The sequence below is a fragment of the Enoplosus armatus genome, chromosome 18 (genome assembly GCF_043641665.1).
Source record: "Enoplosus armatus isolate fEnoArm2 chromosome 18, fEnoArm2.hap1, whole genome shotgun sequence".
Classification (NCBI taxonomy): domain Eukaryota; kingdom Metazoa; phylum Chordata; class Actinopteri; order Centrarchiformes; family Enoplosidae; genus Enoplosus; species Enoplosus armatus.
Window position 1 is genome coordinate 12,239,978 of NC_092197.1, and position 22,330 is coordinate 12,262,307.

General features: G+C 41.7%; 1 protein-coding gene across 1 annotated transcript in view; it reads left to right on the top strand.

The window, feature by feature from the left end:
• Positions 1 to 22,330, top strand: part of sh2d3ca (SH2 domain containing 3Ca) — a 50,948-nt gene that overhangs the window by 19,669 nt on the left and 8,949 nt on the right. Inside the window, exon 5 of the mRNA XM_070924354.1 lies at positions 20,859 to 20,987. Coding sequence (XP_070780455.1) covers positions 20,859 to 20,987 — 129 coding nt within the window. The remainder of the gene's footprint in view (positions 1 to 20,858; positions 20,988 to 22,330) is intronic.

Consider the following 22,330-nt stretch of genomic DNA (forward strand, 5'->3'; position numbering starts at 1 on the left):
GCCCAGGAGGTTGGAGGAAACACTGGGAGTTAAGTGGTCCTTCAGCTGTGGGTCACTATTTGGCAGCTTACTCTAAAAGGTAGAAAGAGTGCTTTGATTCCTAAAGAGATAAAAATGTGGATTAACAGATGTGTTGACGTATGCATCATCGAGCCTCATATCAAACAATGACAACTTGTTTGCAAGTTTAATTGTACACATTGAAAGCTCAGCTCTAGATGAGATCAGTTGTTAGACCTGAGAGCAAAGAGGTGATGGCATAAGAAGTAGAAATGTGTCTTCAGGCGCTCTGTGGCTCAGCAAACTCAAGCGCATAATGTGCTTCCCATTCAAACAAGAGAAAATGCAAAATCGAGATGGTCTCCTCACATCATGACTTTTAGCTGCAGGCCAGGATCACAGAGGTTTCCAGCTCATGTGGTTTTTCAGCTTCATGTGATCATCTGCTCGCTCTCTCTTGACATGATAGAGGAAAGCTTTAAAACAGAATAACATAAGAGCATAAACCGATGGTCTACACACTTTAAACAGAGGTTGGTGGAGGAGAGAGATTATTCTGAAGAATACCTGCAGGTCAGAGATGAGAGTGCCCTTCAACTCAGTGTTATAATTATCTCCTTCTTCTCTCTCAACATTTGAGCAGTGGAGTTTAAAGTAATTGCTTTGGCGAATATTTACATTTCTTTCTACAGAAACTCATAAATGTTCAACGCTGTTCTACATTGCTGCAATCACAGCCTATATTCTGCTGAATCCTCCTTTGTTTGGCTCACTGAATCAGATTCTGCTTTGGGAGAAACATGCCAAATAATAGCAACCAGTTCCTCACAGGGACGTTAAACAGTGATGGCAGGCTGATTGTTCCTGGACTTGAATGGAGATATGAATGCTGAAAAGGGTCAACACTCCTTTTTAAATGAAGAGAAATGATCTATAGATGATCACAAAGTGTGAAAGCGCTCTTGATAACTGTGAACATAAAGGTGTAATTTCACATTGAACCGAGGTTTAGTGCGTCGCCCATTAGCACAGTTTATGTATTGCATCCACTTTGCTCACCACTGATTGAGTATTCTCCTCTCCTCTCCATTTTTTTTCTTATCTTGCTCTCTCACTTCTCACTGTCTCCTCTTGCTCACTGCTGCATTCATTCACAAATTCAGATGTGGAGTTTTAAGATGAATGAAGTCAAGTGTCTGTTAGTTGTACAAGCAAACCTTCAGAACTGACACAGAGGGCTGAACAGTGTGTGTGTGTGTGTGTGTGTGTGTGTGTGTGAGAGAGAGAGAGAATCAGCCCTCTGAAGTCTCTCCGCTAGTCTCTCGCTGAAGAAATCACACATGCCTGTGGATCCACGCACACACCACGCTCACATATGCTGGGAACGACACAGCTGAGAGGGAGTGTGGCATAGTGAAGGGATTTGGAGCAGGAGGCTGGCAATTGTTTGCTCTCCCCATCTTTGACCTTACTTGACCTCAGAGAGCGCGGAGGCTATTGGATCACAGGCGGCCGCAGCTTTAAAGGCTCAGTTTTCCCAGTTGAAACAAATAGTAGTTGCAGCACGGGGGAGTTGTTGCTCTCGTGCTTTTAATGCCCATTGTTTGGTACAAAATTAACGCCGTCTGCTTTGAGATGATACGCAATGGCTCCAATCTGGAAGTGTAGCACCTTCTCAGACATTGGGATGACCCTGATGTTAGCGGGAGTGTTCATTTTATTTGTTATAGTTACACAAATTCCTGTTGTCCAGATGAATGATTCAGAGGAAGCTGTAATAAAAAAAACTAGCTGTAGTTATTGAAGTTTTTGTTTTGGCCTCATGTAATGCAAAACAGCAGAGCACAGTTCAGTGCCGTATACATCAATGTCAGAAAATAGTTTTATCATATCATCCTGCCCTACTCCAGTAAGTCTGTTTTTCCAGTAGATTGTATTTCTTTTAGGTTTTCCAGCTTCCTGTGCCAGTGTTGCTCTCTGTTCTAATTTCTAATAAATCCCACTGGGTGAAGTGTGTTTGAGTTACAGAAGGCCCTGGACCTCTGTGGAGTTTTTAATGCATCATTTTCCTTTAAGAGAAGACCCAGGGCTGTTTGAGCGTCTCTGGGTGATTTGCAGAGAGCAGCTGAGAATGGCAATGAACACACTTGCTGGCACTCGCTTTCTCTCTCATGCACACACACACACACACACACACACACACACACACACACACACACACACACACACACACACACACACACACACACAGAACATTCACTCATGTATGTGTACATGCCCACACATGCATGCATCATTAGTTACAGATTGGGACTGCAACTAATGTTACTTTTGTTTGTGATTGTCGATTTTTTTTTTTCAAATCGATTAATTGTCAAGTCTCTAAGACACTTTGCATTTCATTTGCATTTGTCCTTGTTAAAAAGCTTAAACGATTAACTGATCATCAAACATTCAGTTGAGTTATTGACTAATTGTTTCAGCAGGACTGCAGGTGCACAAGTTAAACACAAGTGCTCCCTCGTAGAGATGGCAGATAGAGCTTCTAACATTGTTTTGTTATTAACGAAGCAGATTGGGGTGTTAATGTGAAACACATACAGATACTGATTTAGAGATTAAACAGATTTAATTGACTGAAATGTGATGGCTTTGTTGGATGTAATTCAATTCAAATTAGATTACACTTCTGCTAATAAGATGGAATTCATGCAGTGCGGACGCTCAGATCGTGTGCTGGAACACATATAAGTCATGCATACACATAATCTCTGGGTTTTAGTGAAAGTGATTAGTTTAAGCAGAGAGACGGAGAGAGATGGATGAGAAGACTGTGTCGATTGAGCAGTAGATATCAGTTATTATGTTTCCGGTATGTAATAAGCAAGTAATACAAGTGTCCAGATGTACGAGAGTAATGGACAAGGCACAGGCAAAGAACATCCTCCAGCAAGGCAATTATTTTTTGTATCAGGACATCTCAAATTGCATTATCGTGGTTGGTGAAATGGCTTTCAGTGTGCAGTATCTGGACTTGTATCTATCTATAGTGTGTGTGTGTTGGATTTTTCATATAAATTCGCAACTACAAGGTGTTTAAATGAGTTTCAGGGCTGTTTTGCATCTTGTGTTCACACGTGAAGTCTTGGAAGAAATCCCAACAGCTATGCTGGCGATTACAAGCCCGCAAATGACATCATACTCATACAAAAAAAGGGGCGCTGGGATGAGGAGTGGGAGGTGTGGGTGGTTAGAGGGGGGAGGGGAGTGTAAAACATGTAAGGAGGAAACAGAAAAAAGAGAAGGAGAGTGAATGTGCAGCACTTTGTAACAGGCTATCACAGGCTAATTTCCCATGAGCATCTCTTAGAGGAACGTGCCTAGTGTCTCTCATGGGAGTGTTTACACTCACACCTTCACACACATCCACACACACACACTGCCAGACACTGAGAGCGACTCCTTTTTTGTTTCCAATTTTTTTTGTTGTTGCTTGAAAGCAGTTGCAAGGGCAAGGCTGCTCTCAAAAGGTGTGCACATGCACGCATCAATGAGAAGAGGTGTAAAGAGTGTGTGTGTGTGTGTGTGTGTGTGTGTGTGTGTGTGTGTAGTTTATTGCAAAGTCCCAGCTAGCAGTAAAAGCTCCATCTGCATCACCATGACAACAGCCCGGTAACAACAGGGAGACAACACCCATCTCAACCCTCCCAACCCCCATTAGCTGTGTGTGTACAAGAGTGTGTGTGTGTGTGTGCATGCTTGATTACTTGCATATTTGATTGTGTGCATTTGAGCGAAATTCCAATGTGTGTGTGTGTGTGACAGAGCGAGCGTCCATTAGGGAGTGTCCCAGCAGGTACTGTCTGTGTCTCTGAATGATGGACACGGCCCTAATAGCTCAGCCTGTATGCCTCAGTGGGGAGTGGTCACACACACGCACACACACACTCACACATGCGCAAACACACTCACACATGCACAAACACATGCACACACACAAGCTCCATCGCTGCCTCTGTATGAATGGAATTGATACCTCAGCGGTGCTCTCCTACTGTCTGCCTCAGCCAGCCAATTGTTCAGCTCGCTGCTCAACCTCCAGGAAGAGATGACATCATTGCTGGCCAATGGCATCACAGCTCTAGGGCGTGCTTCTTTCTGACAGTCTGCGTGATCAGGGGTGACGAGGAAGGTTGTGTGTGTGTGTGTGTGTGTGTATGCGTGCTGGTAATAGGGAGATAAAACTGATTGATATGCATCCAGGGTCTACCTATGAGATCAAACCGTTCCTCATTTCCATCTCATCATACAGTCACCGCTGTTTTTTTCTTCCTCCCTTCTCTCTTTTTTTCTCCCATCTTTCTTCCTCTTTAACTTTTTGCCTCTTTTCCTCTTTTTCCTTTCTTATTTCAGTTCTTTCCTCTTTCTCATTTCCTTTCACACTTAGTCTGTCTTATTGTCTGTTTACTTCTCACCCCTCTACAGTTGCATCTTCAGCTGTATCATCTCTTCCTGTGCCTTGTGGTATGTTTGTGTGCCCAAGTTCCAAGGCCAGTCAATAGGTCATTGTTTATACTGTGACTAGGCAAAATTTATGTGTGTGCGTGCACTGACACAGCAGGGAGTAGGATATCACCGTGACTGAGCTACAGATCAACTTGTTTATGATACACTTCCCCACCGTGACCTTCCATCTAAAGTGAGTGTTTGCGTCAAATAATTGTGTTCCTGCTGGAGTTCAGTCAAAACATGTACTGAGTTATTACTATTTATGGAATTGCTGTATATGAAAAATGTATTTTTTTTGCATTTGAAGTTAAGCTGTAAAATATTCTTATATACAATGTATGTAAATGTATTTGTTAGCTAACTTTTCCCCCCCTGCTTCCAGTGTTTGTGCTAAGCCAAGCTAAGCAAAGCAAAGCGCATCCTGGCTCTAGCTTCATATTGAACAGACAGATAAAGCACATGTCACATCGTTATGCTCTAAGAAAGTGAGTAGTTTTCCCTTCTACGGTAGATACAAAGAGAGAGTGAATCCTGATTTGATCCCATTTGAGTTTTGTTTAAAGATTAAAGTTGAGCCTAATACCTTACATATACAATTAAATTGAATTTGTGTATAATAATTTAAAAAACAAACATCAAAAGCAGCGGCTGTGTTTATCTGAGAGTGTCCATGTTTGTATTTACATCTTATTTCTTGGCTGTGTTTCAGCCGGCAAAGTTGATTAATCCTCTGCTGTCAGTCATTGATTAATTAATTAGATGCTGTGTCACCATATGTGTGTGTATCCATGGTAACAAGGCTACAGCTTAGGCCACAGCCTTTATTGAAGTTAAATAGTAATATAAGTAGCATTAAAAGCATATTATGTCTAAGTGTAGGAAGGGATGAAAAGATGAAAGATGGGCCATTGTTATTTCACTGTTATTTGTTCTTTATCAAAACAATGACCTTCTGCAATGTCCGTCACTTGGCCAAATACAAGAAGAGGGCATATAAATTGCTTTCCGTGAGAGCATCTCTCTTAAAATCACAAGTCAATGAGAGATACAGATTTCTATTTTCATTTTAGGCAACCAAGGCCCTCCTCTCCCTCCTCACCCCCACCTCTCATTTTGCCTCTCTGCTGCCTGTCCTTCAACTGCTGCTTCCTCCCCTTTTGTCCCCTTCCTGTTTAACTGCATTGGAGATATGCATTGTGGGTTTGTGGTTTTCCCTTCACACCTGTCACTGTTGAGATAGATGGTACTAGTATGGATGGTAATGGTACTGGCTGGCGAATAAATGGCAAGTAAGGAGTGGATGTGTGTGTGTGTGTGTGCATCAGTGTGTAAATCTGATTGGTTGCAATCATGCATGTGTGTCTGCAACCTAGACATGTCAATGTGTGTGTGCACGAAAACAGGCACACACAACAGAGGACGGTTAGTATTGATGAGTCCTTAGACCTTCCATCCATCAGTGTGGTGACCTTTTACCCCAAAAAGCCTGCAAATTAGCCATTAATGGTTCAGCCCAGAGGATGGAAGAGAGGATGACAGCAAGTGGCCACAGCCCTTAGGGAAAACTGTGTGTGAGAGTGAGTGGTTGTGTTGCCTTTTTCTGCTGGAAAAAATGAGACCAAGCTGGGCAAAGGTGTTCTAGTGAGTGGACGCTGGTTTAACGTACCATAATTAACAGATTGTCACAATGAGGTCTGTTTTTAAAATAACACTTTTCCAGTGTGCTGACATTCATGATTGTCTCAGCCCTCTGCCCCGCCAATCACAAGCTCTTCCCCAAGCTGCCAAAATGAAAGGTTAGATCTGTATTTCGAGCCGAGTGAATAAACTGCCCCGAGCATCTCTCAGCTGTCCCAGCTGGTCCTGGTTGTCATAGACACTGACAGCTCCTGTTTCAATTAAAGACAAAAGGGGGATATTCTTTACTGTGCGTGAAATGGTGCAAAAATCAGAGAAGGCCAATCAAAACTGAGGCTTTAACATAGAAATTATTGGGATTTTATGTGTATCTGATCTCAGAATAAAAGCAACAAATGATGATTGAGCTGATGTCCTATGAACAGAGCAGAGACTAAGACAGAATGTGCTCACATTAAAGGCAAATATAAGTTATTTAAGATTGCTAATCAAATACAATGCAGATACAAGTGAGAGCAAAAGTATCACATTTCCTGAAGTATAAAACATATAAACTTGGAACGTTTTACTGGACACAAGCCTATATAGTACCTTTCCTTCTATTTAACTATTCTGAGTTGAATGTGTTCATTGCTATGTGTACATATGCCTTTTGTAGATTGGTTTGTCAAAGTAACAAAATTAGGAATTCAAATGAAAATCCACTTGAGGGTACATATAACAAAAACCCATATAAATTGAAGGAAAGCCTGTTTTTTTTATACAGCATTTCATCTCCTTCTCTTTCCTCTGCCTCCTAATGCATCACTTCACTCTGTCGCTCTCTCTGTTTCGCTGATGGAACAAGGTGATGCTCCTGCTGTTTGTTTTACATCAACACACGTTCACCCACACAAACAACTACACACCCATACCGACAGACCGGCTGAGTGGATCGGTGAGGGAAAGTGCACAGAGAGGGGAATGATATGATGTGCGGTTGAGAGATGGCAGGTTAGAGCAGGGAGTGAGGGATGAACTGGCAGTGGAGAGATGGAAGGAGCGACTGAGATGATTAACTTAGAGGAGAAGGGATAAAGGGGAATTTGGGAGTGGAGGAACAAAGGAATGGAGGAGGAGAAGGACGAAAAGGTAATGGAGTGAGTTGGAAGGATAATAAAGTACATATTAAGAGAGAGAGAGTAAGAGATGACAGGACCGGATAGATCAGCTTGTTGGGAAGGGGAAATGAGACAATTGACCTCCCTCCACTTATTTATCAGCTCCACCTGGTAAACAGGCACATGTGAGGAGGATAATGAGGTGCATGTGTGTAAAACAAAGACAGGTTCAGAGGAAGATGAGAGGAAGAAATATTCAAATAAAGAGCACGAAAAGCTAAGAGAGAAAGTCTGCAGTGTGGCGAAAGTAAAACCTGATGAAAAGTGGTGGAAAATAAAGCGGTGAAGTGAAGGAGAGCCATATGATGAGTCAGACGTGTGTGTACATTTGGGCGGTCTATAAATTGCACCGCAGTGAGGGAGAAGTGAAGTATGAGAGGCGCAGGAAAGCAGGCGGAAATGCAGCGACTGAATGGCAAAGCCTGGATTCTCTTAAACTACTCTGAGCTTTAGCCAGCCAGGAAAGATGGACAGGGTTGGTTTCACCTTTGCCAGTCAGGGTTAATAAGTATCTTTGAAAGAGAATCCAGAATATGAGACAGTGTCAGGGATTTATTCTATATCACTGCTAAGAGTGCCACTAGTGGGATGCACACAGGATCGTGGCTACTATCCAGCTTAGTTGTTTTGTCACATGATGAGCAAACTGTCAAACTTCTCACACAGTTGGCAGCCTTTTTTTAAACAAAAACACACTGACAGAGCCCCTACCAGATGCGGACGCAAAGCCAGTAACACTGTTAATGTCCTCTGAGTGCCCCATGCAAGTTGGCTCAGCAAGGGCAAAAGTGCCTATTCCACTGATAGACACTCTGTGGCAAGAAATGCAGCAATGCACCAAGAAAGGCACAGAAGAAGAAGAAGAAGCCTGCTAGTAAGCACACATGGATGTTAGCAATGTAGTTTTCAAATGTTTACGTACATCGTGGACGGATGTATTGGATGTATCATTCTGTAAATGTGTACTTACTGTACGTGTGCTGTTGTTAGTTAGTTCAGATCATTTTCATTATAAGTTCCTAACATCAGACACTTACCTCCAGTTCAACCCAGAAAGCAAACTACACGGCACAACATAATGCCACAGCGAGGGTGAATTAGCCATTATGTCATAGATGATGTCATAGATTACGCATTGATTTAAATCCAACTACTGCTAAATCCTTTCTTCTTTGTGTAAGTTCCTGTGAGGAGTGATGCTACAAAGCTGAGAGCTGGAAACATGACTGCTAAATGTTATACTTGTCCTAAATCCTCTCAGCCATGTTGGCAGAAACCCAGGTCACCGCACACTGTAATGTGTGTAAATTTAAAGCATGAGTCATTGTGAGAAAACAGCAAAGAGTTGTACAGTGTGATCGAGTGGGCTGCTGAGGTATTTGTTTACTCTGGTGTGGGCTCATGGCGTTGTTTTATGCTATTGTTGTGGTTGTACTATCAGATTTTAATTCATTTGGATTGAGTTCAGATCTTGGAAGTAAATTCTTGGCAGTAAAGTTGACCTACAGGGTTTAGTGGTATTTTATCTTCATTCACTGTTTTGTCTATCTTCAGTGTGCTGTCTTTAAATGAAAGCTGAACCCTGATTTGTCAGGTCTTGTGGTCTTCAGTCAGGAGTGAACTGCTCGACCAACCAATAGCAAAACTGATGACTGAAGTATGGAACAGAAACATAGGAAAAGATCACGCACGCACAATCATACACACAATGGGATGCCATGATAACTGCTCCCAACCAGCCATGTTTTCCTCTTCAGCACACCCCACTGCACATGACAGAGCAAAGCACACATGGGACACATTAACCCCTCTCTGTCACACACACACACACTTTTTTTTTCCTCAGGGAAACACCAGCTGGGGCATGCAGAGTATGGTGTTACCATGGCAACAGCATCTATAGGTGTGGCATTGCTGAGTCGACAGTAAGGGAGTGGGGTGTGAATGTGTGTGCTTGTGTGCGTCTTGTTTTATGTGTGTTAGTGTTATGTGTGGCATCTTGTGTGTACTCTGGATAATGATTTTGTTTTGTGGACGTCTGTCCGTCCCTTCATTACTGCAGCAGTAATGAAAGGTCTTTCCATATTACAAACAGACAGATAACAGACATCTGCTGTCAAGCACCGCATTACCATACCGTCCTTGTCTCTCTCTGCCGCATGCACAACAAAGTTTCTTTTGTTTCTAGTGTTTCTAAAAGCTGTTGGCACAGCATGTGAATATTTATTACCAGAAAAGAGCCCGTAACACTACTGTAAACTTTGCATCATTGCATTGTATTGCTGCTTCCTGCATAATGTCCATTTGTCTCAGATTTGGTGATTTTGAAATTTTGAGATAATCTGAATGACTAAGTGTTCCTTTATGATCTCAAATCTGAAAACGGATGTGTTTTTCTCAGCTTACGAAAAATTGACTTTCTGGAGGTTTATCATTTTCACAGGATAGCAACACGATGCTGCATCTACGCTCCTGAAAATGAAGCAGAATCAGGTCCCGCCATGTCAACATTCATTTGATTTACCTTAATTACTATTTTACTTTATTAATATGCCAATATTTTATTATATTATTTATTAATATATCTGTCAAGCAGAAAAAATGCTGTCTGTAGGCTTTTTCTTTTTAATTACGGAGTTTCCATTCAGCTGTTTACACAATAGGTGCAAATTTGAAGTGTACATAAACTGTCTCTTTTAAAGCCCCTGAAAATCTGGCTTTAAATCTTAAGTATGCTACAGAAAAAATAAATCCAGAAATCTGTCATGAACTTTGTCAGAAAATAGAGTGCTCATGTACGACCCCATCACTCACAGTCAGAAGCTGATTGAGAAAATACGTTTTCAAGTCCTTTAAGCTAACCAGCTCACATAAGACTCGACCCCTCAGTCATCGCTCTAGTCATTGGGTGAGTCTATGCAATAGAACTGTGCATGTGTTTGTGTTGAATTCGTATGTGTGTCCAATTACAGCAACAGAAATGTGTGTGGCTACATTGCCGTGCCATTAGCAGAAGTATTAAGCTAATTTGAATTGAATTAGGTTCATGCAAGCTATCTAATTTCATCCAGAGGAACGTGTAATTGAATCTGTGTAATCTCTAATCAGTATCTGTATCGCACTCTGGGTGACATCAACGCTCCAATCTGTTTCTTTAATAACTAAACACGTCATCAGTACCTTTAGCTAAATGAAACATCTCTATTTTTACCTGTGTGTACACTTGTGCAAACAGTGTGTGTGTGTACATACACTTGTATATCTGTGTGTTTATCTTATGTAGTCTTTGTATACATGGAGTTTTTGTGTTTCTGTTTGTTGTGTGTGCGGGGAAATGAGGGTTTGTGTTTGTGCGGATGCTTTGGGGAAATGGATGTTTACTCCCTTCACTCATCTGAGTGTGTGTGTGTGTGTGAGAGAGAAAGAGAGCGACGGTGTGTTGCCTGTAGGCCTGTTTAGCAGAGAAACCATGGGTCAGGAGGCGAGGGAGAGATGTGCAGTCAGGAGTCGTACTTAACAGTCAAACATCATTAAAATCTTCTGTGCTCCTCTGTGTGTGTGTGTGTGTGTGTGTGTGTGTGTGTGTACATCAGCATGTCATGTAAATTTATATTGTGGGGGATAGAAAAGTTTTCATGTTGTGTTTCTTTTTTCTTTTGCATTTCTGTGATGTCTAGGTTGCTTTTTTTCTGTTTTCCCTCTCATAGTTGCCGACAGCGCTGTCATGTGCAAACACTCCGTATACAACAGTTTTTTAAAAGACCGAGATAAATGAGCCAGAAACGATACAATTCAATACACAGGAGTGACAGTATTGTGGATACATAATAATAATAATAATAATAATAATACACAAAACCACATTCACACATGCATACAGACACATCCAGAGAGGACATTCAGCCCTTCAGGCAGCTGATTGTCAGCATATATCTATTGGAACAATGACACACTGAAACACACACACACACACACACACACACTCTCTCTCATGTTTCACTCTCAGTAATGGTCTTCTCATCAAAGTGCTGATAGATGTTGTTCACCAGGTTGATTAGAGAGAGGGAGAGGGAAATAGAGAAAGAAAATGCTCTAGTAGGTCTTTGAGCCAGAAACAAAAAGAAGGAAAAAGAAGTGATTCACAGAGAACGAGACATTAAAATATGAATGGCAGAGTCAGACAGGGACAAAGAGAGAGAAAGCAGATACTTGCATAAATATATTAAAGGAAAATTCATTTTTTAGCTGTAACTTGTGCTTTATTTTCATAGTTTTGGTCGTCATTCATATTGGTTACGACAAGATTTTACTCACCAGCATCATTGATGATATCTGGGGACACAGAGGGAGGTCATAGCTTTACAACTTTGTTCAATAGATGGAGCATCACACGTGGTCAGACATGTTTTATGTCATGTTTAGTCCAACTATATTACTTTGACCAGGGGAGGGAGGGAGCTTTAGAAGTCATTACCTAAACTGATTCTGCAGAGCTGCATCTTAGTTCAACCTGATTTGACCTGATGTGCTGAGATGTACCAGAAGCTGTGTCTCAAACTGTGCCACCGTGCAAAGGATGATTCCAGCAGACATTTTGGGTACATCCTCCTCTTGTTTTTCACTTCCACACAAGGGTGTTATTTCCACTGGGAATGGGAGGGACATATCCCCCTCACTTTTCAAAATGTATTTCTTTATGCTCCCCCTCCCCACTGGATTTCTATAAACAGTCTTCTTACTGAACAGCCACCATAAATCAGCTGAGAGGAGAGAGGAGTTGATAAAAATGTTGATATGCTCATCAAGGTCGCTTTCAATTGTCACAGCAATTACGCTTTATGAGCAGAAGAGAGTGAATTAAGGACTTTCTTTTCCCCAGGGTGGTGTCTCTCAAGCTACATAGAGGCTACTGTCCTATCCTCTGATTGGTGGATAGATTGTACCTGCAGCCCCAAAGGAGGACTACACATACTACTCAGGACTAGACAAAATACCACAAATATTACCTCTAAAAGAGATACAAGAAAAACATCAAATACAATATTTATTTATCATAAAGTATAGGGTCTCCAGCAACCAAAATGTAGGAACAAAAGGGAAGGAAATTGTCTTTGTCACTGTCTCATCATGTCAGTAAAGGCTCTTGACACTGAGTCAATGGACAAAACAGGGTTGAGAGACGGGAAGAGACAATCTGGGAAGACCTGGGAGAAGTGAGAAAAGAGAGAAAGACGGAGCTGATGGAGAAAGCAGAAATGTACAGCAGAAGTGTAGTGTAGTTTTGAGAAGAGGAGTAGAGCCATGCAGTGCGGAGCGGCACTGTGCCTCCTGCAGTCTCAGTGGGAGTGTAGCTGTATGTCATATCCTGTCCACCAGCTGTCACTCAATCCAGGGGGTCTCTGCTCTGACACCATGCTGACTGACAGCTCACACGAGTGCTCTATATGTGTGTGTACAGTATATATTTCTGTAGTGGGGTATATATCGGCATCCAGCTGCCTCAAGGGGTGAATGCCCTGTGTGTGTGTGTGTGTGTGTGTACATGAGTATGTGTGTGTGGGAGACACTCATTCCTAACGACAGTAGAAGGTCACTGTTATCAGTCTCATATTCTGTGTCTGTCTCTCCACCAGTCGTAACTCACTCTCTCTCTCTCTCTCTGTCTGATGCTGCCTGATCTTATGGGACACCGGCACTGGTATTTTTATCTCTGTTGTGTTTTTTTTTTGCCTTCCCATTTGTGACAAGTGCTTGTGCATACTGCCACGCGAAACAGAGAGCAATCAATACTGCAAAATATAAATAGGTCTTTATCTCAGGGACTGTGACTTACTTACAGCCAAAGCTTTGATTCTTTGGACTGTTCTGGATCTAATTTCTCTCCATTCCCATGCATAATGATCGGTTAGGTTTCATTTTATTCATCCGGTTCTTAAATCTCTTTCACATGAGATCATGTGAAACAATGTGTTGTGTCATAAAGTCTGCATCTGCTCCACAGGCAGACAGCCCTGATCAATGAAAGATGCCTAATTACAGCATTTTTCACCTTTTTATAAGAGCAGGATTATTCTAAAAAAGACAGTGAAGCTTCCAGTTTTACTTTAAACCGTCATCTGGAGCGAGTACAGGTGTCCAGAAACATCTAATAAGTGTGTGTCAGCTGATTACTCAGCTGCATCAGTTAGACTGAGGGAGACTCTCGTCAGACCACTTTGACCTGCAAAGCAAGTCACGTGACTTACCGGATAGCCAGGCTGGCACTACTTGCTACTGCTAGCGAGCTAATCTATTAGCATGTGAGCTGTTATTACTCTATTATCTAATATACCACACTGTCTGTGGGTTTGATGATGTTGTTTTATGGGTTATTTAAAAAAAGCGTTGCAACGGACACATTTTAATAGGAATGAATTATTGAAAAGGACGTTTGTTGTCTTTTTATTACAGTGGCATTGAGCTGTGTCCTCTTCATTATCTAATGTAGACTGAACAGAGTTGGTGAAAGTCTTTTGAAGGGCAACTCACACATTAAAGAATCTGAGGGACATTCTGTAAATTAACTTTTATTATTTATTATTTTGCTATTTATTATTATTGAATTATTGAAGGCACTATTAATTGTGGTTTTCAAAATCTGATGAAGTTACGTTTGTATGAATATTTATAAAGGGTATAATGTCATATTTTGGAAGGAGATTGGTTTGTTCCAAATGAGTTTTCTTCTCTTATTACTTTGCAGTGCAGCAGGTTGAACAAGCTTTGCAGCATTTCTTACTTACTTACTTACTTAACTTCTTACAGTAGACAAACCAGCAATACTGTCAGGTGCCATTTCTTTGGACCTGAGCAGAATCTTACTTAAATTGTAGGTGTAACAAATAAAAAGAGTGTTAAACCCACCATTGAGCTTTCTTGATTACATAGATGCAAAAGCAGTTTCATTAGCTTTGATTCAATGCCATTCTCACCTCACTAAGAAAATAATAAAGGGTCAATATGAAAAGCCTAATGTTACCAGCACTCCCTCTAACGCTCATATCATTTTACATGTGTGTTAAAGACTATTATACCCGTGTGAACCAGTGTGAATATAAGAGGGATTATGACAGTCTGGAGAGGGGTGATATTGGCCACGTACGTACACATAAACCCCTATAATGTGGCTGTGTGTGTGTGTAATAGGAGATAGGAGGATACAAGGGTCTTTATACAATAATCCTGGTCTCTATCTCCCCAAAAGAGGGGAGACATAGTGTTGGAGGGGGGCAGAGAGGGGAGGAGAAAGAGAGAGCAGATCAAGGGATAGAAAGGTTCTTCAAGAATTAGACCCCTGACCTTGGTGTGTGTGTGTGTGTGTGTGTGTGTGTGTGTGTGTGTGTGTGTGTGTGTGCGCACATGACCAGGAGGTGGGAACCCCTCTCTCTCCTCCAAAACCCAGCCTCAATCCTCCCCCCACTGCCGCCGCCACCACCACTCACTCAGGGCGTTACCATGACAACGGGGGTTAGAGGCTAGCCCACGAGCTTAACAAGAGAGAAGATGCATTCTGACATGAGCTCAGATCTGAGTGCTGCAGTCTGTTTAGAAAGCATTCCTCTCTTTGTTGGTGCTTTTTTTTCTTCCCACTTTGCATCCATGCTGGTAAATGCCCAAAAAAGCCAGAGACTTAATTTTCTTCCCTGCAGGTTTTTGTACTTGTCAGCAATTATCTTCCATTTCATTCCTCATTCATGCCTTTGCTCTCGGAGTTGTTTTTAGTCGCATCCCTTTTTTAAATTGCTCAAGGTACTCTGCTTTGTGCTCCTACCGCAAGAATTAGCAAACAAACCAGTTCAACCACAAACAACAGCACACTGATTTGTGCCAGAGTTAACACTCTACCCCGCTGTGTTGTGCATTGTAAATACCTGTGGCTGGATATTTCTGACTTAACATCAAATACATGCAATGATGAGGTGGTGGTTTCAGTTAGAAAGTGGTTGAATCTTAATGACTACTCAGATTGTTTGTCTAATCAAATGATGTTCATTAGCTGTATTTTAGAACTGCAAAGCCTGCACGCCTGCACGGAAAAGAGAGAATACAGCAAGTATGCAAACGGGACAAAGTAACAAACATAAAATAACCAATTCAGCAGTAACACACACACACACAATGTGCTAAGAAAAAGGGTGTGTGTGTGCATAATATATGTATAAATATGTGCATATGCTTAGAATTTCTCCCCATTATCATCCCTTTCATTTATTTTCCTTTTAGGTGGTCCATTTTTTTCTCCCACTGATGTTAAGTGATAGCAGTGTCAATTTTCACTCGGGGAGGGTGTGGTGATGTCATCAGACGAAACCGCCTAATTGGCTCGCTGTGAGGAAAAAGAGGCTCAAGTGCATGTTGGTGTAAATTAGGTGATGGATCACGCTGTGTTGATATCTATAAATCATATTCACACATGCACACACACCCCTAACCCCTAGAGCCTATTCCCTGACTCACCTCCCATCCTTTCAAACTATACAGCATACCCGCCATTATAATGAATTTATCTCTCTTATCTTTGGTAACCTGGTGTTACTTTCTCTCCAACTCAGATCAAAAATAGAGCCCCATCCATTAATAGTGCCACCCATGTAGAACACACACACATGCACACACCAATCTCTTTTCCTCTCTTCGTCCCCCCTGGGGAAGCAAAGTCCTGCATCAGCTGCTAAATTGCCTAAACTCTCTCATCTGCTAATGGGCTACCTGTCTGCCTCTGTCTACATTAATGAGTTTTTTCTGTTGTCTGTCTGCCTGCCTTCGTGCCTTCCTGAATGTCTGATGTCTTGTCTTTATGTATGCTGGTGTTGCTTTGTCTGCTACCTGTCTGCCTCTGTGCCTCTCCTGTCTGTCTGCCTCTCGGTTCATAAATCTGTTGGTCTCTGTGTTTTGATCTGACATTCTTCGCCTCTCTGCATGTTGATGAATCCTCTCTCGTGCTTTTACTCTCCATATACAAGTCTTACAAAATTATCATGTGCTTGTATGCTGCTGCTGAAACCCATGGGAAATACACAACAAAGGATAAATAAGGGAGCCTGCTTATATCTGTATTTGTATTCAAGTATTTTCTCTGGCACTATTTTTGATGCATATGGAAAATCAGAGCAATACTAGAAATACTAGTTGCAGTTACTGTAGCAGAAATAGTTGTACTAGCAGAAGTAGTAAGAGCAGTAAAAGCAGTAATACTAGTTATAGTCGTAGAAGTGCTCTATTATTACTACTTCTACAACTGTTACTAAAAACATGGACACAAACTGTAGTAGTAATACTATTAATACTTTTTATAGTTTTACTACTGTTACAGTTTGAAACATGGAAGACTTTACTCTTTGCACACCAACAGGCAACCAACGAACACAATGATACGTTGCTACGGCATAGTGGGTCTGATAAGAGCATACACCTGGACATTGTAATTATATTGGTAGTATCATATTGGTCTGTGGATGTCTCCCATTGTACTCATTCCCTTTGTGTCGTTCCTCTTTTGTCATCAGTCAACACGTTTCTCCTGAATAGCATTTTCTATTCTTTATTCCCACCTTTTCTTTGATCTCTGCTTCGTCTCTGTCGTCCCCCTTCTCTCTTTAAGAGGATAGCGTGTCTGCCATTACAGCACGAGGGGAAGACTTTCCCCAGTGAGAGAGGCATACAATACGTACAAATAGCACCATGGAGGAATGTCTCTGCAGTATTAACATGGGTTCGATTTGGATTGCTGCTAGTGTGTGTGTGTGTGTGTGTGTGTGTGTGTGTGTGTGTGTGTGTGTGTGTGTGTGTGTGTGTGTGTGTGTGTGTATGTTTCCCTCACATGTTAAAATACAAAATGTTGATGTTTTCTGTCTTTGTCTGTCCTTGTCAAATCACTTTTTCTGCGCCGCTCCTTTATTGCCTGTCCATTTTTCGCTCCCTCTTTCAATATGTCTGTGGCTGTGATGTCAGCCTATTTCATGAACCGTATCATAAATGGAGCCCCACTGACATTTCAATTTGCCCCATAACCCTTCATACAGTGCATCCGGAAAGTATTCACAGCGCTTCACTTTTTCCACATTTTGTTATGTTGCAGCCTTATACCAAAATGGATTAAATTCATTTTTTTCCTCAAAATTCTACACACAACACCCCATAATGACAACGTGAAAAAAGTTTTTTTGAGATTTTTGCAAATTTATTAAAAATAAAAAACCTGAGAAATCACATGTACATAAGTATTCACAGCCTTTGCTCAATACTTTGTTGATGCACCTTTGGCAGCAATTACAGCCTCAAGTCTTTTTGAATATGATGCCACAAGCTTGGCACACCTATCTTTGGGCAGTTTCACCCATTCCTCTTTGCAGCACCTCTCAAGCTCCATCAGGTTGGATGGGAAGCGTCGGTGCACAGCCATTTTCAGATCTCTCCAGAGATGTTCAATCGGATTCAAGTCTGGGCTCTGGCTGGGCCACTCAAGGACATTCACAGAGTTGTCCTGAAGCCACTCCTTTGATATCTTGGCTGTGTGCTTAGGGTCGTTGTCCTGCTGAAAGATAAACCGTTGCCCCAGTCTGAGGTCAAGAGCGCTCTGGAGCAGGTTTTCATCCAGGATGTCTCTGTACTTTGCAGCATTCATCTTTCCCTCTATCCTGACTAGTCTCCCAGTTCCTGCCGCTGAAAAACATCCCCACAGCATGATGCTGCCACCACCATGCTTCACTGTAGGGATGGTATTGGCCTGGTGATGAGCGGTGCCTGGTTTCCTCCAAACGTGACGCCTGGCATTCACACCAAAGAGTTCAATCTTTGTCTCATCAGACCAGAGAATTTTGTTTCTCATGGTCTGAGAGTCCTTCAGGTGCCTTTTGGCAAACTCCAGGCGGGCTGCTATGTGCCTTTTACTAAAGGAGTGGCTTCCGTCTGGCCACTCTACCATACAGGCCTGATTGGTGGATTGCTGCAGAGATGGTTGTCCTTCTGGAAGGTTCTCCTCTCTCCACAGAGGAACTCTGGAGCTCTGACAGAGTGACCATTGGGTTCTTGGTCACCTCCCTGACTAAGGCCCTTCTCCCCCGATTACTCAGTTTAGATGGCCGGCCAGCTCTAGGAAGAGTCCTGGTGGTTCCGAACTTCTTCCACTTACGGATGATGGAGGCCACTGTGCTCATTGGGACCTTCAAAGCAGCAGAAATTTTTCTGTAACCTTCCCCAGATTTGTGCCTCGAGACAATCCTGTCTCGGAGGTCTACAGACAATTCCTTTGACTTCATGCTTGGTTTGTGCTCTGACATGCACTGTCAACTGTGGGACCTTATATAGACAGGTGTGTGCCTTTCCAAATCATGTCCAATCAACTGAATTTACCACAGGTGGACTCCAATTAAGCTGCAGAAACATCTCAAGGATGATCAGTGGAAACAGGATGCACCTGAGCTCAATTTTGAGCTTCATGGCAAAGGCTGTGAATACTTATGTACATGTGATTTCTTAGTTTTTTATTTTTAATAAATTTGCAAAAATTTCAAAAAAACTTTTTTCACATTGTCATTATGGGATGTTGTGTGTAGAATTTTGAGGAAAAAAAATAATTTAATCCATTTTGGAATAAGGGTGTAACATAACAAAATGTGGAAAAAGTGAAGCGCCGTGAATACTTTCCGGATGCACTGTATATATATACACACCAAGTTCATTGTTGTTTGAGCATCAGTTCAGTGGCAGGCCTCTCCTGGGTTTCCACAGAGACAAGGAAAAGCAATAACTGCACACTTGACCCCTCTGCTCTTTTATTGGCCTCTTCTCCCCTTCACACACACACGCACACACACACACACACACACACATGCATATACGCTCACACACCTCAAATCTAATCTGGGAGAGTGAGCCTCCATGCCGATGTTCCTCTATCTTCCCCTGAGGATTGGAGAAGGAGAGAGGAGCAGGGAGAAGAGGAAGTTAATAATTTCATCTTGCAGTGACCTGGAGATGATATGATCGATTGTTTGGCTCTTGTAGTCTCCTCATATCACACACACACACACACACACACACACACACACACACACACACACACACTCATGCAGGAAAGCGGAAACACACTCTACACACACAGATCATCACAGTTTCCCATCCTCTGTCTGTCACACACATTCAGCAAAAGCTTAACAACTTACTGAGACTTTGTGATTGTGAGGGATGATGAGAGGAACTGTGGGCAAGAGGGAAGAGAGTGTGACTGAGAGAAAGCAGGAGAAAAACACTGGGCCAGGGAGAGAGAGAGAGAGAGAGAGAGAGATTGAAGGAAAATATTAGGAGGAACGACAGGCCGGCCTTAGCGACAAGGCTGTTTACTGTTTATTTTGGTCTCCGGTCTCATTTCTCTTCATATTGGCAGAGTCGAGATGAGTTCCTTCTCGCTGTTTATTCCTGTGTGGATTTCTTGTGTTATTTGTGATGTGATGTAAGACTTTGTGTTTGTGTGTGTGCGTGTGCATGTGTATATCACAGTGTCTATCTGAACTCAATCTTTCCACAATCATCGGTTGTTATGGTGTCTTCACGCCAAGGTCCCAGCGTGGGGTTTCCTATTTCTCTTTCCAACATCCATCGGATTTCATGTAAAATGTAGAGTGCCTAATGAGTCATGCATATTATGTGGATAACTACAAGTTAAATCAAGCACTTTCTCTCAGAGTTTGATTGTGGTTTCAACTAATCAAGTCAATATCACCTACAAAGCTCGACTTATGCCAGTTATCACTCTCTCAGACACACGCAGCTCAAGAGTGTGTTTGAATAACCATGAAAACATTCAGCGGAATTTATTTTCATGTTTTACACCCCGGCTTCCCCCATCTGCCATTCTTTGTGCAAACAGAAATACAAAGCTTTGAAATCTGAAATATGATCCGTTTGTTTGTGTGTGTATGAATGTGTGAGTGTGTGTATTTGGCATTATCACAATCCATCCTGAGTGACCACACTCGAAAGCTGAAGCTAGGTCTCCACAGTACATGAGAACAATAAGAGCTTACTCATGATGAGTTCTGCCTCTTAGTAATCAGGTCAGGGTCGATTGGATTGTTTCTTGTTTGTGTGTGTGTGTGTGTGTGTGTGTGTGTGTGTGTGTGTGTGTGTGTGTGTGTGCGCATGCATGTGTGGAAGGCAGCACACAGGGTTGCTTCCCTGCAGTGTTGCCTTCTGTAACACAGGTGTGTGTATTTGTGTAAACGATGCTTTGCTGTAGCTAGGAACCACACACCCATATTACATTATCATACTACTACAAGTATTTTTTGTTTTGTAAATTCTAAATTCTAAATATATTTATGTATTCAAATCCCTCTTGAAAATGAGATCCAAATCTCTATGGGATTTACCTGAATAAATAAAAGTTAAATATAGGCTGTGTATCTAATCTGTGGTCCATTTCCGTGTGAATACACTGCACATGTGATGAGCCCCTTGTGTAAACTCCCTCCCACTGATGTCTTGTTTTCCTCTCGTGTTTGTTCCATGCAGTTCTCCAAGGAGAAGTACCTGCTGGAATCTCCCCCTGAGAAACTTCGTAAGGAGCTGGAGGAGGAGCTGAAACTGAGCGCCGCTGACCTCAGGAGCCATGGCTGGTACCATGGACACATACCCAGAGAGGTAAACACACGCCGTGAAGTAGACTCTGTATACATGCACAGTAGAGTACATCCAGTTAGTCATGACATTAGAAGTCCTGAATGGATCTTTGAGGACAGACGGGTTCACACATGCTTTCCAAGGCAATAAACCCTCCAGGTAACGCACCGCCTGTGCACAATGTGTCCCAGCACATACACAGTAGCCCTTTGCAGCCATGTATATTAGAGCTGAAACAATTAGTGAATTAATTGTTTAGACAATGAAAACAAGAACTATTTTGATAACTGAGTGATTGTCTTGAGTCGTTTTCAAGCAAAAAACTCTCAAAAGTGAAGATCAGCTGCGTTTCTTTGTTTCATATCATTGTAAACTGAATTTCTGTGCATTTTGGACCATTTGTCAGATATTTGAAGACGTCACCACAAATTCAGGGAAGTAATATTGGCATTTTTCACTATTATCTGACATTTTATTGACAAACTTAATCAATTAATTGAGAAAATAATTGGCAGATTTATTAATAATGACAATAATTCTTAGTTGCAGCCCCAGTGTATATAAAAATAAAAAAGGTTTCAGCTTTACAACTGTGAGAAGTTGTTCTCTGTTTTATGCAGTTGTAAATTGAATATCTTCAGGGTTTTGGAAAGAACAAGCACTTGCTTAATTTAAAGCTAGCTTTACATTCTGTTTTGATTAAATCAAATAAAGTCTAATGTGTTTTAGCTAAGACATCGAACTTTCATACTTAAAAATAACCAAAAACCAAAGGTTTTCAAACCTTTAGTTATCAAGAAACCCACTGAGATATGAATAAAAAGCTTCAACTTAAACATAATGGCACAGTCTCTCAGTCCCTGCGGCAGTCAAATTAATTATGAATAAATAAATAAATACATTCTGAAAAGGATTTATTGCTGCTGTGGATTGTATTTCAATTCCCCACATTTCATGATATCTTTTGAAAAGCCAGAATTAAATGAGATAAAAGTACAAACATAATAGTATGTCTGTGTGGGTTGATGTGGTTGTCAACCAGTAGTATTAGTTGAGTGATTACTTGGCCAAAGTGTCTGGCTTTGAAAGCGCAGTTTAAATGCTTTACACACAGAACGACACTGATTAATGAATCCCATCATCTGTCACAGCTCAGTAGAAATTGCTTTAGCGTTCAGAAGGAGGGGAAACTCGGCCAAACAGACAGCTGCGCGTGTTGCTGATGTAGGCAATAGCATTTCACAGCTGGTGACGAAGACACAGATACACAGAGACACGCGACCTGCACCCACACACACACACACACACACACACACACACACACACACACTGCATGTGGAGGGCACAGCCTCTGTCTCTTGATG